The sequence below is a fragment of the Megascapheus bottae genome, chromosome 25, assembly GCF_031878675.1.
Source record: "Megascapheus bottae isolate mThoBot1 chromosome 25, mThoBot2.hap1, whole genome shotgun sequence".
Classification (NCBI taxonomy): domain Eukaryota; kingdom Metazoa; phylum Chordata; class Mammalia; order Rodentia; family Geomyidae; genus Megascapheus; species Megascapheus bottae.
In genome coordinates, this window is record NC_143533.1 from 9,215,302 (window position 1) to 9,230,702 (window position 15,401).

Genomic DNA, 15,401 nt, shown 5'->3' on the forward strand with positions numbered 1-15,401 from the left:
GACACCAAAAGCCAAAACAAAAAGGCATACAGTGGAAATGTTTCAAACTAAAGACGGAGAAAGAGATATCCAGCCAGATGCTGGTGGTTCATACCTGTAATCCTAGCTACTTAGGGGGCTGAGACCTGAGGATCACAGTTCAAAGCTGCCTGTACAGAAAAGTCTGCAAGACTCTTCTCTCTAATTAGTCACCAGAAAACCGTAAGTGGTGCTGTGGCTCAAAGTGGTAGGGTGCTGGCCTTGAGTAAAACACATCAGGGATAGAACCCAGTCCCTAAGTTTAAGTCCTACAACCAACCAAGGGGGAGAGAGAGAGAGGACAGAGACAGAGACAGAGAGAATCTAATAAGATCTAATATTTGATCTAACCAGGGAGAAAATCCAAACCGTGATTCAGCATATTAACTGACCAAGTGACAGAACAGTTGCAATATTGTTAAGTGTACTGATTATATATATCCTTTCAGAAAATACATACTGCTCCCTGTCTCTCTGTTCCCTTAAGTCTTGGAGCTGGCTCCCATACCAACAAACAGGCTTGGGGCAGAGAAGTTGTGTAAAAAGAGATTTATTGCCGAACTTCAAGAAAGATGCTTTTATAAGCAGAAGACACTGAAGGCAAAAGGCTTCCCTGTGGGCCCCTCACCTCTTCCTCTCCACCCCGAAAGCTGGCTACCTCCCTGAGGACTCAGGCAGCCAAAGCAAGGGAACCAGTGACTTGGCCACTGAGGTGGCTCAGAGGTACGCGCCTAGCCAGCTGCTTGATGGAGGAGGAAACTGGGGCTTTGATTCCTGGAGGCAGGTGACTTGGCTAATGCTGAGAGCTCTGGCTTGCTGGAAGAAGAAAGCTGTTCCCTGGGGAAGGTGGTGATGGGGAAGGGATCATGTGACTGGATGCCTGAGAACACAGGAAAGGCAGACTGTGGCATGGGGGGGAGGGGCTTAAGGAGTGTGGTTTGTGGTAGAATGATGGGGTCTCATGAGCCATGGCTATGTGGCTCCCCCCCCACACTGCTTGGTATGAGCCATGGTGTGTATCTGCCCTATGGATCCCTTTTGGTACAGGTTTCTAACTGCACTAGAAGGCCTCAGGGGGCACAGCTGGTGGCTGGTGGAGGCTAAGTGGACAGAAAGGCCAGGGCCTGCTGCACCAATCCTCCCTTCTCAACCCAGGCCCCACCCTCAATCCAGCTGCTGGGGCAGGGTGGGGGACAAGGTTGAGGGAGTTCCCAGAGCTAGGGGCCAGTGGGGAGGACCTTGGGAGGGAACCAGGAATGAGAAAAGAGAGAAGAAAATATTTTCTCTCCTTGGGAGTTAAGGAGAGGCAGGCCACCAGAGGCCTAGGGGAATGGGAACAGTCGTAGATTCCAGCAAGCACAGAAATGGCAGGAATTGGGGCCCAGAGTTGGGCCTAGTGGTAGAGTGCTTGCCTAGCATGCACAAAGACCCGGGTTCAATTCCTCGGTACCACATACATAGAAAAAGCTGGATGTGGTGCTGTGGCTCAAGTGGCAGAGTGCTAGCCTTGAGAAAAGCCCAAGGACAGTGCTCAGGCTCTGAGTTCAAGCCCCACGACTAGCAAAAAAAAAAAGAAAAAAGAAAAAAGAAATGGCAGGAACTCTGGATTTGTTTGGGTTGAACCACAAAGACCCAGATAAATCTCATTTGAGAGGTACAAAAGTCTGGGGACAGGTGGGCTCTGAAGGTTGATTTCTGATCACTATGGATAGGGTTTTTCGGATTTTTTTTTTCCTTCTTAATGCTGGTACTGGGGTTTTTAAATTCAGGCCCTAAGTGCAGTCCTTAAGCTTGGTTGCTCCTTTTTTGTCCCTTAGCTTTTTTTTTTTTTTTTTTTTGCTCAGGGTTGGTACTCCACCACTTGAACCACAGCTCTGCCAGTTTTTCATTTGCTAACTTCAGGCCTCTGCAGGAATCTGCAAGGTTAGACACAGGCTGGTCCAGCAGCAGAGACCAGGAGACCTTTAGAGTTCCTCTTCCCTAGAATGCTCCAGATCTGAGCTTCCAATCACAGCTCACCAAAGCTGAGGGGACAGCAGAAAAGGAAACAGGCCCAGAGTAGGCCACACAGCCAAGGGCTTAAGACTCCAGCTGGACCTTCGGTTTCACCCAGCTGGACAGATGACCCTACAGCCTAGAGCAAAGGCCAATGAAGGGGGAGGTGGGGCTGGCTGCTGCCTGAGAACATCTGGAGATGGGGAAGGTGGGGCAGGGCGGGGGGGGGGGGGGCGCTGCTCAGCTCTGCTCTATTCAGAAGTCAGGAATGTAAACTACTAGGGGTGGGGACCAGAGAAACCCCAGAAACCCCAAGCACTGCGCCAAAGCCCTGGGCTGTCTGGAACAAGCACACAGCACACAAAGCCTGAGTGTGTCTAAGCCAGAGGTCTGCAAGCCTCCAGCCAGACCAGGGAGCCACAGTGGCACTGGGTGGCACACCTGGCACCACTGGTCAAGACAGGGTCAGAAGGATGCCAGGACTCTCTTCAAGTCCTATTAAATCCGGTTGTGCCCAGGGGTCCTTTTACAGCCTGGACTTGGAGCAGGGCTCCTCAGCAGGGCTGAGCTGTGACAGATACGATGGCCACGGCATGCTCTGTGTGACAGGCCTAGGGTGCGCTTCTCCTATACAGGGTCACCAGCTCCTTCCGCTTCTCCTGTAGCCCAGGGGCTTCCTGGTTCAGCTCTCCCAAATCCTTCATTTCCTGCAGGACCTGGGTGGCCTGTCTCAGCTGCTCCACGGCCTGGCTGAGCAGTGTCTCGGCACTCACAGGGGGTGGCTCGCTGCTGAGCATTTTGTTCAACAGTTTCTCTGTGTGTTCGGAGGCCACCTTCACCTCCAGCTGGGCCCGATACAGCTGTTCCCTGGGTTGCCTTGAACGCTGGGGGCCTTCTCCGAGCAAGTTTCCGAGGGAGGAGGAGCGAGGATGAAATGGAGGCGTCAAGTCCCAGGGGGGCAGGGCTGAGGACGGTAAGGCATTCTCTGGGGAGGTCCCTTGGGTGCCTTTAGCCTGGGATGGCCTGGTTGGCTCTGCACTGTCATCCATGCCATTCACGGAGACCTGCTCGGGCCCTGAGGCAGAGTTCTCAGGGCCGCCAGGACTGAGGGCTGAACCAGAAACCCCCGCCCCACTCAAGCACACCTTCATTTTCTCTGATAAGATTTTGGGTGGGGGGGCGGGGGGCTTCGTACCTTCCCGGGGGGTAGCCTCTAAAGTGTCAGAAGAGGGCACCCGAGACAGTTCTGAGCGCTTAGGAGCAGGGGACTCCTCAAGGCTGGAGTTGTCCCAGCTCACCATTAGTTTGTCCGGCAAGATGGTGCTGCTGGGCAACTTAAACCCACTGTCCTCCCCTGCTGCCGCCTCTGAATCCTCTTGGCTCTCAGAGTGGGCCTCGGAGCTGGCTGAGATGGGGGTCGGGGTTCTCTCCTTCACAGGAGTCTCTGCCCCATCACTAAGGTTGGTCCTCTCCAGTGCTGGGGAAGGCTTGGTAGGCGGCATGGGAGGCCGAGGGGTCTCTCGGGGTGGGGCTGGGCTGACATCATGGCCTGGGGAAGACACGGGTGGCCCACTGTCCGGAACATCCAGGTCCAGGCGCAAAATCCCATCAGAAGCTGCTTTGGCCACCTGGTGGGGGGAGTGGAAGGGCGGGGCGATGGTATCCAGGTGTCAACCTCTCACTCCCTTTTACAAGCATCCCATGATCTGGCCCACACCAGCTCTGCATCCCTGGAGACTAACAGGAAGTGCACGTTCCAGAGGCATCCTCCAGTACATGTGTGCATGCATGCGTGCATGCATATTTTTGTGCACACATGTGTGTGTGCACGTGCAAATGCATGCACCTGTACACTGTTTCATCTCTGAGTTCTTGCAGGGTCCCCTCTCTAAGCCTTGTCCTCTCGCCACCCCTCCAAACAGTCCTGTGCTCTCTGGGAACTCATTGCTTCTCTGCAGCTCCTCTCCTTGAAGCTGCCTCACCTAAGATCTTGGAGCCTTTCTATCCATGGGTCTTCCTTCCCGGGGTACCCACAGCTATGTCTCCCCATTGTAAATGTCACCTCCTACCTTGTCCTTGTTACTTGTGGCTGTCAGGACCCACATCCTGGGGAAGCCCTGGCCCCTCCTGCACCTTCCTTCTTGGCTGCCCAACTCCAGCCATGAATAGCACATTTGCCTTTGAAACCCTCCCCCATCAGCTCCACTGCTCTGAAAGAGGCTCCTCCTTCCCCCTCCTCATTATGTGAGCCCAAGGCATTCCTCCAGTCCTATGACACCTGACACCTCTGGCCACCACCCTGACCTGTCCATTCCTGCCGTTCAAGCACAAGCCAGGGTGGGTCCTGCTTCTGCGTTCTCTTCCATGAGTGGGTCCCTCTTCACCTCATTCTGCAGCCAACAGGGCCTCCTCTCCAACTCCTTCCCAGAGTCCCCTTTTCCTTCTCTTCCCTCCACCCAACCTAACCTACCCAGAGCTTCCAAATAACCCCTGAGGGGGGGGGGAATGCCTCTAGTTCTCCTCAATTTCCTTTCCCAGTCTGAGCTCCAAGCCAATGGATCCCCACTCAGTACGCCCTGAAGCACCCCTGCGCCTTGCCTGCCAGCCCTCACTCCAGTCTGTCCTCACTCTGTCCTTCAAGGGTCAGCTAAAATGCTGGTGACTCCTCCTCCAGCCCTGTTGCGCTACAAAACTAGACACTAGCCTGAGCAGTCGGTGGACTGCTTCTTGCTGAGCTCTAAGGTCAAGGACTAGCCTCTTGAGCCTCAGTTTCCCTCAAGCTACCTCTGGCTGAGGGACACATTATACTCCCGCACAGGTGGGTCCACTGTCCTTCCCCTCCATAAGCCCAACTCCAGGTGACCTCAGGAAACAGGTTGCCATAAGCCTGCTTGCTGCTTTAAGGAGCTGGATGAAGCCCTAGGCTCACATGACTTCCCAGCAGCCAAGCTAAGGGCAAGACCTTACCTCCTTCAAGTGAATTCTCGTTGGTGGCCTGCGTTTCTGACCCCCTCGAACCCGATCCCTTGTCACATGCTCCAGGGCACAGCTCTTGTCCACCTTTACCTGGGAGAGAGAAGGAAATAGGTAAGCCCCACCCAGCCAGGCCTTGGAGAGAGTGGAGAGTAGCTATTTTCCCAACTCACTGGCAAGGGCTAGTATCCTGGTACCTCACCCTTGCTTGACAGGGCCAATACTGGAGCCTTCTGTGAGGCCATTCCTCTGCTTCTGGACTCCTGATACCTCGCCATGGCTATGTTGCCTCTGGCGCTCCTATGTCTGAATCTGTCTTACTCTCTGCAGCTGCCCTGTTCATTTCAGTTTTGCTGCCTGATGTGGGCTCTCGGAACTTTCCCCCCAAACATCTAAGCAGCGGCTGAGAACCTGGCCTTGTGTTGGTAGAGTGCTTGCCTAGCATGCACAAAGCCCTGAGTTTGATTCTTCAGTACCACACACACAGAAAAAGCTGGAAGTGGTGCTGTGGCTCAAGTGGTAGAGTGCTAGCCTTGAGAAAGCTCAAGGACAGTGCCCAGGCACTGATCTAAACTGCTTTGGGAAGTAGGTCCAGGAGCAATTAGAAATCCCCGAGTAAGATTCGCATAGGAAGCCAGGCACTAGTGGATCCTGCTTGTAATTCTAGCTACTCAGGAGGCTAAGGGCTGAGGATTGTGGTTCGAAGCCGGTTCAAGCAGGAAAGTATTATTCCCAATTAATTACCCCCAAAAGTGGGAAGTGGAGCTTTGGCTCAAGTGGTAGGGCTCTAGATTCCTAACTAACTAGGATTACAGGCGCGGGCCACCAGCATCCAGATCCACCACCCACTTTGAGGGGCTATGAGTGAGGATTAACTGAAGTATGGCCCAGGGTATAAAGCCGAGACATAATTAAAGAGTGGTCTGGGCAGACCCTCTCCCATACCGTGCATGATGGGCCAGTGACTCGGAAACCATCACAGGACACTGTCCTACCTCATCAAAGGCTTTGTTCTTGCCCCGATTAATTCCTTCATTGAGGGCTTTGATCCAGGATTCCTTCTCTTCCCCACTGGGTGCCTGGAATTTGATGTCACTGACCTGTGAGATAGACAGGTAGGGTAGATGGCAGGTATTTTATAGGGTTCACATTTGAGATCTTTTGTTTTAGCTGGCTTTGAACCCCAATCTTTAGATCTCAGCCTCCTGAGTCGTTAGGATTACATGCACGCCCAGCTTGTTAGAAGCTCCTTATCTCCAGTTTCCAAAGTTGAACCAAAATGACCTCACAAAAAAAAGATTTGGTACCAAGTCTTGGGGGCAATGTGGAGAGACTCACAGAGGGGATCTCTCCCAGACTACTGCTTCCCGAGTCTTGGACAGTAGACTGTGGAAAGAGTTCCAACCTGGTCCTGGCTTGCCAGGAATAACCCAGACCAGCTGCCTGAACTCTGGCTTCAGTTTCCTCTGTGAGTAGGAACAGTTCTAGTCCACACTATCAGAGGTGATAGGTGTTCTAGAACAAGGACCAGCCTTAGCACAACACTGGGCCCCGAACCCAGTCCTGGCCTCAAGTGGAAATTATACCCCAACTCCTGCAACTCTGGATTCTTCTTTCTGGCCTTGAATCACAGGCAGAAAAGAAAAGGGCATCAAGAAATCAGTTCCAATCCCTCATCACATAGATGAAGAGACAGGCCAATTGATGCATTTACACATGGCCTCAAGTAGATCTCTTTTGACTTCCTAATTCCTGAATCCCAGAAGCTGAGAAAGCCAAGAGCATGGGGTCCTGAGTTCAAGCCCAGGACCGGCAAAAAAAAAAAAAGAGGAAGTGAATGGAATTTCTTATGATTCTGACTCCTGAATTCCACACTCAGGCAGAAATTCTGAGCGCCTATGTCAGGATCGGAAGGCAGCATGGAGCCCTGCTTCTGTGAGGCACAATGGCAGGAGAGATGAACAGGACTGATACATCTTGGGTAGCTACAGGTCCTCTGAGGTGGACAGGTCACCAGGAACAGCTAATCTTGGGCCTCAGTTTCTTCATCCATAAGAGAATGGGCCTACAGTTGTCTCAGGGAGCAGTAAAAAAAAAAAATGATGTAAGGCTGGACACTGGTGGCTCACTACTGTCAGCTACTTAGGAGGCTGAGATCTGAGGATCATGGTTCAAAGCCAGCCCAGGCAGGGAAACCTGTGAGACTCATTTCCAATTAACCACCAGAAAACTGGAAGTAGAGCTCAAAGTAATATAATACTAGCCTTGAGCAAAAAACCAGCTCAGGAACAGCACCTACATCCTGAGTTCAAACCCTATAACCGACAAAAACAAAAGGTCTCATGTAAGGCTCTGGAGTCAAAAAAGTAATTGAATAAGAAGACCTATCTAGCTAGCTAGATAGGTGGCTCTTGCCTGTAATCCTAGCTATTCAAGAAGCTGAGATCTGAGGATCATGGTTCAAAGCCAGCCCAGGCACTAAAGTCCATGAGATTCTTATCTCCAATTAACCACTAGAAAACCAGAAGTGGGGCTGAGGCTCGTGGGGTAGGGCAGTAGCCTTGAGCTGAAGAGCTCAGGGACAGTGCCCAGGCCTAGGGGTAGGGTGGTAGCCTTGAGATGAAGAGCTCAGGGACAGCGCCCAAGCCCCATGACCCCCCCAAAAAAAAGAATGCAAGGTCCTGAGTTCAAGCTCCAGTACTAGCAATCATACACACACACACATATGGGCACGCGCAAAACAATACATGCATGTGCACATAAGATATATTTAACACATATACCTATGTATACCACAGGACTATTCACAGAAACTACAATGTATAGACAGCTGATGAATCTCATGGATAAGCAAAATGTAGTACATACTTTTGGAATTGCTGTCAAATAAATGAACACTAGCTACTAGAACTTGGAAATCTCCTATTTAGGAGGCTGAGATTTGAAGGTTACAGTTCAAAGCCAGCCTGGGCACAAAATGACCTGAGACTTTTACCTCCAATTAATCTCCAGAAAATGGGAAGTGGGATCTGGCTCAAGGGTAGGGCGATAGCCTTGAGCTGAAGAGCTCAGGGACAGTGCCCAGGCCCAGTTCAAGCTCCATGACCCACCCACTAAAAAAAAAAAAAAAAAAAAAAAAAAAAGGAAGGCCAGGAGTTTGGTCGACGGGTAGAAGAGAAGTGCTTACCTAGCATGCACGAAGACCGGGTTTCAATTCCTCTGTACAACATACATAGAAAAGCTGGAAGTGGTGCTGTGGCTCAAGTGGTAGAGCACTAGCCTTGAGGAAAGCCCCAGGGCTGGCCAAAAAAAAAAGGAAAGACAAAAAGAAAATAGAAGGGTAAGGCAGACCTAAGTATCTAGGTTTATACTTGCAACACAGAAGGGTGGCTGCCAGAGGCTGGGAGAAGAGGGAATGCAGAAGTATTTAATGAATACAGCTTGGGAGGGGAGGTGATTTTTTTTTTTTTTACACTGGTCCAGGAGCTTGAACTCAGATCTTGGTGCTGTCCCAGAACTTTTTTGCTCAAGGCTAGAACTCTACCACTTGAGTCTGAGGGGAGTGAATGCTGATAACAGCAATTAATGCTGTTGTCTTCCTTCTGGACAAACAGTTCCAGTTTCCTTATCTGTAAAATGGGATAGAGATGCTGCAGAGGCAGACATGGTTAAAGCCAGGATTTGACACATAGTAGGCCCAGGTTAATTAGTTACTGAATGAATGAACCAATAAATGAATGAACCGGCCCAGTGTTCTTTCCTTGGCCCTTTTCTGGGCAGCTGCCTACTCCTTGACCTCAAGGCGCCCTAGTTCTTTGTTGGCGGTGCCCATCCCCCACCCTGGTGTTAGATAGCGCCGCCTCCCCTCCCCCCAACTCTCCTAGTTATGTAATACCGCAGTGTGCCTGGCCTGGCCGCTCGGCATCCCCATTATATAACTTCCTCCTGGCAGCATAGCGACCTCCTCCTTGTACAGGGCTCCCTGGGTCCCCCCTGCACACCAGGCTGAGCCAAATAAATGCTCATTTACATGAGCGGGGTAAATTCGATCCTGGCAGTAGATTTGCAGTGAAGTCAGAAACCCCAGGACACCTTGGCAACTGCCTCTCCACTCAGCCATCAGGGCTGCTGAGACTCAGGGAGGGACCACACTGCATCCCAAGGGGGGGCCTCCCCCCTCCCCGCCCCGGGAAGCTGTAAAGGCCATTCAGCTTCATAATGAGAAAGCTAGCCCCAATGACTCCAATCGCTGCTCCTTTCCAGGAGCTCTGAGCAAGGGATGAGGCTGGAAGGGGCATGACCCTGCAGCATCCCAGAGAACAGAAGGGCCTATGTGCAAGTCAGAAGTCTAGAGCAAAAGAGGGTCAGGGAAGAGTTATATGCATTGGTACTGCTCGGGGTATTGGTGGCTCAAACTTTATTCTTTTTATTTTTTTGCCAGGCCTGGGCTTAAGCTCAGGGCCTGAGCACCGTCCTTGGATTTTTCTCAAGGCTAGAGCTCTACCACTTGAGCCTCAGCACCACTTCTGGCTTTTTCTAAGTATGTGGTACCAAGGAATCGAACCCGGGTCTTCGTGCATGCTACCTCTAGGCCAAGCTCCCAGCCCTCAAGCTTTATTCTTAACTGCTCAAGAGGCTGACATCTGAGGATCCTGGTGTGAAGCCAAGCCAAGGGTTAGGATGTCTTCAATTAGCCACCAAAAGTCCAGAAGTGTTGCAGGGTGCCAAGGACTCACACCTCTAATCCTCACCGAGATCTGGGGATTGCAGTTCAAAGCCAGCTGGGGCAAGAAAGCTATGGAAACTTTTATCTCTAATTAACTGGCCAAAAAAGAAAAAAAAAAATCAAAAAGCTGAAGGTAGAGCTCTGGCTCAGGTGGTAGAGTGCTATAGTGCCTGGAGCAATAAAACTCAGGGCAGGTCCAACTCCTGCTCTGGCCTTGGCCCACTGGTGAAGCCTACCACCTACAGCTGCTGCGTGGTCTCGGGAAAGTACTGGCTACTAGAGAAGGAAATATCCTCAGGGCAGATCTACCATGAGGCCAAAGGGCTCCCAAAGTGAGAGAACACTAGTTACAGCTGTACCCTGAAGCGTTCTGTAATCCTGACTGAATGAGCCAGGCATTCCACAAGCATGACTGGAATAGGGACAATTGAAATAAACACCCAAAAGAGGCTATGTCTTGAAGGACTAAGGCTACACAGGTCCCTGCCACATGCCTGTCCAAGAAGCTCCAAGAACGGAGGCTTGTCTAGAAACTTACGTGCTAATAAGACTGGCCACAGAATAGGCCCTCAGGCCTGGGAAAGGGGGAAGGGCAGAAGGGCAGAGAGGAAAAGGGGGGAGGGGGAAGAGAGGAGGCAGGAAAGAGGAAAGGGCCTTGCTGGCCAACACCAGCAGGACAGCAAGGCCAGGAGTGGCCACCCTGCTTCCTGGCAGCGGCCTGCCTGTGACCTCATGGGCAGGGGCGTGGGGATGGAGAGGCAGAGGGAGAGGGACATGCAAGACACTGGAGTCTTTGTTTATTTGATTAGAGAGGAAAAAGGCGGCCTCAGGACCAGACAGCCAGGGTCACATGACCTCCCGGCCTGTTGGAGGCTGCACTGAAAGATGGGGAACACCCAGGGTGATGAGAAAGGCAGCCAAGAGGACACAGAGGATATGATGCTCTCGGGGGCCAGTCTACCATCTGGCCGCTGGGAAAGCCCTCAAACTGTGAGCTGGGGTGGTGAAGATCATGAGTCCTTTCCCTTTGAGCTATCATCGCTGCCTTCATAGCTCTATCTCTGTTCCCAGAGTCACCAGAGCCAATCTGAACTCTGGCAGGGCAAGGAGATGGAAGAAAGGGTGTGGCTGAAGAAGCTGAGAACTCAGCTATATAAACAGGCCTCTCTGAAGGTAATACCCTACCCAGAGCTGAGCCTGACCCAGGCAGCTGACAGCAACATTCAGGGGTTGGGAAAGTGGATGGGCCACAGACCAGCAGTGGTAGAGGACACAAGCAAGTCCCCCCCGCCCCCTACCCCAGCAGAACCACGCTTAAGAGACAGTCATGGGCCCACGCAGGATGCATGCACTTTGCCTCTCTCACACATACTCAACATCCACTCAGAGATCACTGGGTCTCCAGGATAGAGACCACAGGCCTGAAAGACCAAACTGTGACTTGCCCATAAACTCTCAGAACAGTATAAACCTTTGCAAGGTGGCCAGTGGTTCATACCTGTAATTCTAGCTGCTCGGGAGGCTGAGATCTGAGATTCTCAGTTTGAATCCAGACCCAACAGGAAGACTGGTTGAGACTTTTATCTCCAATTAACTAGCAAAAAGCTGAAAGTTGGAGTTGTGACTCAAGTGGTAGAGCACCAACCTTGAGTGAAAAAGTTAAGTGATAGCATCCAGGCCTTGAGTATAAGCCATAGTACCAGCATACAAACAACAAAGACCATGCCCTTCCATTGGGCATGGGTATACCCACCTAATACTCAGTATTAGAAATCCACAGCCTTCTTAACTGGGCGTAGTAGCTCACACTTGTAATCCCAGCTATTCAGGATGTGAGGATCAAGGTTCAAAGCCAGCCCGGGCACTAAAGATCCAGAGACTCTTATCTCCAATTAACCTCTAGAAAATGGGAAGTGGGGCTATGTTTCCAGGGGTAGGGGGGTAGCCTTTAGCTGAAGAGCTCAGGGACAGCGCCCAGGCCAAGGGGTAGGGCAGTAGCCTTGAGCTGAGGAGCTCAGGGACAGTGCCCAGGCCCAGAGTTCAAGCCCCCCATGACCTACCAAAAGAAATTTTTTTTTGTAAAGAAATCCATAGCCTTGGGGCCGGGAATTTGGCCTAGTGGTAGAGTGCTTGCCTAGCACGCACGAAGACTTGGGTATGATTCCTCAGTACCACATACATAGAAAAAGCTAGAAAAGGTGCTGTGGCTCTACCCTTGAGAAAGCCCAAGGTCAGTGTTCAGGCCCTGAGTTCAAACACTGGGACTGGAAAAAGAAAAAAAAGAAATCCACAGCCTTGGGGCTGGCAGCACAGCTTAGTGGTAGAGTGCTTGCCTAGCATGCAAGAAGCCCTGGGTTCAGTTCCTCATACGCAGAAGAAGGCTGTGACTCAGGTGACAGAGCACTAGCCTTGAGCAGAAAAGGTCTGAGGACAGTGCCCTGGCCCTGAGTTCAAGCCCCAGGACTGGCAGAAAAAAAAAATAAAAAAAGAAATCCATAGCCTCCTTTCCTTGCTCTGACCTCTACAGAGCAGGACAGATTGCTAAAGCATATATGCTCCTTCAGGGTCCAGGACCACAGAGCCCACAAAAGCTTGAGTCTTTCTCTTTAAAACTAGGAGAGAGAGCCGGGTGTGGTGGCGCATTCCTGTAATCCTAGCTACTCAGGAGGCTGAGATCTGAGAACTGCAGTTCAAAGCCAGCCTGGGCACTACAAAGCCATGAGACTTTTATCTCCAATTAATCACTAGAAAATGGGAAGTGGGGGGCCGGGAGTTTGGCCTAGTGGTAGAGTGCTTGCCTAGCATGCATGAAGACCAGAGTTCGATTCCTCAGTACCACATACATAGAAAAAAGCCGGAAGTGGTGCTGAGGCTCAAGTGGTAGAGCTCTGGCCTTGAGAAAGTCCAAGGACAGTGCTCAGACCCTGAGCTCAAGCCCAGGACTGGCCCCCCAACAAAAAAAAAAAGAAAAGAAAAGAAAAAAGAAAATGGGAAGCAGGGCAGTGGCTCAATGGTAGGGTTGTAGCCTTGAGCTGAAGAGCTCAGGGACAGTGCCCAGGCCCAGAGTTCAAGCCCCATGACCCCATCCCCCACCTCTCACCCCCCCACGCTCCAAAAAAACCAAACAAAAACTAGGAGTGAGAGGCTGGGAATGCAGCTTAGTGGTAGACTGCCTGCCTCGCATGCAAGAAGTTCTGGGTTCCATTCCTCAGTACCACATACGTGGAAAAAGCCTAAGTGGCACTGTGGCTCAAGTGGTAGGGTGCTAGCCTTGAGCAAAAGAAGCTCAGGGACAGTGCCCAGGCCCTGAGTTCTAGCAATAAATAAGTAAATAAATAAAACTAGGGAAGAAATAAAATGGCTCTAGCAGGCCCAGCCCAGACATGCTCCCCACCTCCTTATTCTTTGTGACTCAACCCTACTCTACAAGGCTCCCGCTGATGGGCAGAGTTTGGGGTGAGGTGTGAAGGGAACTGGCAGGAGGTGCTGGATAGCTCGGCTAGCCTCAGATCTGATCCCCTCCTCCTGACATCTGTGAAATTACACCCTGTGGCAACATCTGCCGGACTCCTGCCAGGGAAAAGTTGTTCAAATAGCAAACTTTATCTGTGCTCTGGAAGATCCCAGGGAAAGAATCTCCCGGGTTAGTGATCTTCCCCAGCTATAGCCAAGAAAGGAAAAGGAAAGGAGCAGAAAGCTGAGCTGCATCCTCCTAGCCCTGGAATCTAGAGGACTCTAGAGGAGGGAGATAAAGAAGAGGCCACACCCTTGCCTCAGCCCAGACACAGTTCTGCAGGCCTAGCAGGACAGAGGCTTCATGGAAAGCTCTCTTAGCTCAGCCAAGGACTTCATGTGTTCAGGATACAAAAGAGGGCCAAGGATCCACCTCCAACAGCTACTGGCAACTACAGCCTGAGTCCTGAGGGAAGGAAAGAAGAGATCTCGGCAGACCCCGAGGGTATCATCCATCAGCTAGCCACTAGATGAACAGAGAGCTCCAATCTGCAGCAGATCCTGAGTTTGAGTCTCAGTCCACTCGCCAGAAAATCTGCAGACTGCTTTGAGGGGTCCAGTCTTGCCTTCATCCCCAGTGGGATCTCAGACAGATCTTGGCCTCGAGGGAGGCAGTCAGCAGCAAGCATTTTTCTTACCTTGTTCCCTGGGGATCGCAGGAGGATAAAGCGATGCTTCCGCTTCAGGAGGGCACGGAGGTCCTGGCATTTCTCATAGCTGCCCAGTTCCACAGTCTCCACACACTTCTGCTCATCCTGGGGAGAGAAACAAAGGATATGAGCTGGAAAGAGCTAGAACCACCCAGATACTCAACCACACATGCCACACTCCAGACCCAGATCCACCTCAGAGAAGACATCACGTCACCAAATTATGGTATTCAGACCCTGGCGTGCACGTACTGTTTAAGGGGTGTCCACAAAGCTCACCATCCCCAAAAGAAATGGGACACACAGCCTGGGTGTAGGCATGTGCCTAGGGGTGCATCCACTGTGCCTGCAGCCAGAGGTACAAACAGAGAGACTTTAGAAGAAAAGGTAGCCTGGAAGAGGGATGTAGGATATCACAAAATGAGAAGGGAAGAGACTGAAAGAACATAGGGATTCTCAGCAGTGGTGGCTCACACCTCTAATCCCAGCTACTTGGGAGACTGAGCTCTGGGGATTAATGTTCCAAGCGGGGCAGAAAAATCCACACTTTATCTTCAATTAATCATCAAAAGGCCAGAAGTGGGGAGCTGTGGCTCAAGTGCTAACTTTGAGCAAAAACGCTCAGGGATAATGCTCAGGCCCCGAGTTCAAGACCTAGGACAGGAAAGAAAAGAGGGCTGGTAGTGGTAGAATGCTTGCCTAGCACACATGAAGCCTTGGGTTCAATTCCTCTATATATCACATATACAGAAAAAGCTGAAAGTGGCACTGTGGCTCAAGTGGTAGAGTGCTAGCCTTGAGCAAAAGAAACTCAGGGACAGTGCCCAAGCTCTGAGTTCAAGCCCCAGAACTGGCACAAAAGGGGGAAGAGAGAGAAAGAAGGAAAGAAAGGAAGAAAGGGGAAAAGAGAAAGAGAAAAGGACTCTGATACCTAGTGAGCATTTGAGCATTCTAGGTTCTTCTGAACCCTGCAGGAACTCAAAGCCCAGAGTCTTATATCTGCCTCATTAGACAGAGAGAATGAGGCTAGAGGAGAGGTGTCTTTCCCTAGGGGCAAGATGCAAGCCACAGTCCTGAGCCAGGCCAGGATCTCTACTGCATACCACACTCCATCCAACCCAAGCTGTATGTTGCTCTATGCCTGCACGTCTCCCAGTGTGGCACCAGGGCCACACTGAGAACCACCTGAGTATCAGCACCACCTGAGAATTTGCTAGAAACGGAAACTCTTGGACTGAAGCCCTGTTGACTCTTAGACCTACAGGCCTAGGTCTGGCAATGTGTTTTGTGGGTGATTTGTCTGTGTGATGGTCTTGGGGCTTGAACTCAGGGCCTAAGGAGCTTTCCATGAGCTATTTGCTCAAGGCTAGTGTTTTACCACTTGAGCCACACCTCCACTTCTAACTCGTTGGTGGTTAACTGGAGAAAACTCTCATGGACTGTCCTGCCTGGGCTGGCTTTGAACTACAATTTAGATCTCAGCCTATTGGGTAGCTAGGATTGTAGGCATAAGCCACCTGGGCCCA

General features: G+C 51.3%; 1 protein-coding gene across 1 annotated transcript in view; it reads right to left on the bottom strand.

The window, feature by feature from the left end:
- Positions 1 to 552: 552 nt before the first annotated feature.
- Positions 553 to 15,401, bottom strand: part of Plekho2 (pleckstrin homology domain containing O2) — a 31,077-nt gene continuing 16,228 nt past the window's right edge. The window contains exons 3-6 of the mRNA XM_090358194.1: positions 13,864 to 13,980; positions 5,982 to 6,086; positions 4,981 to 5,079; positions 553 to 3,641 (exon numbers count right to left, since the gene is read on the bottom strand). Coding sequence (XP_090214320.1) covers positions 2,625 to 3,641; positions 4,981 to 5,079; positions 5,982 to 6,086; positions 13,864 to 13,980 — 1,338 coding nt within the window. The 3' untranslated portion in view covers positions 553 to 2,624. The remainder of the gene's footprint in view (positions 3,642 to 4,980; positions 5,080 to 5,981; positions 6,087 to 13,863; positions 13,981 to 15,401) is intronic.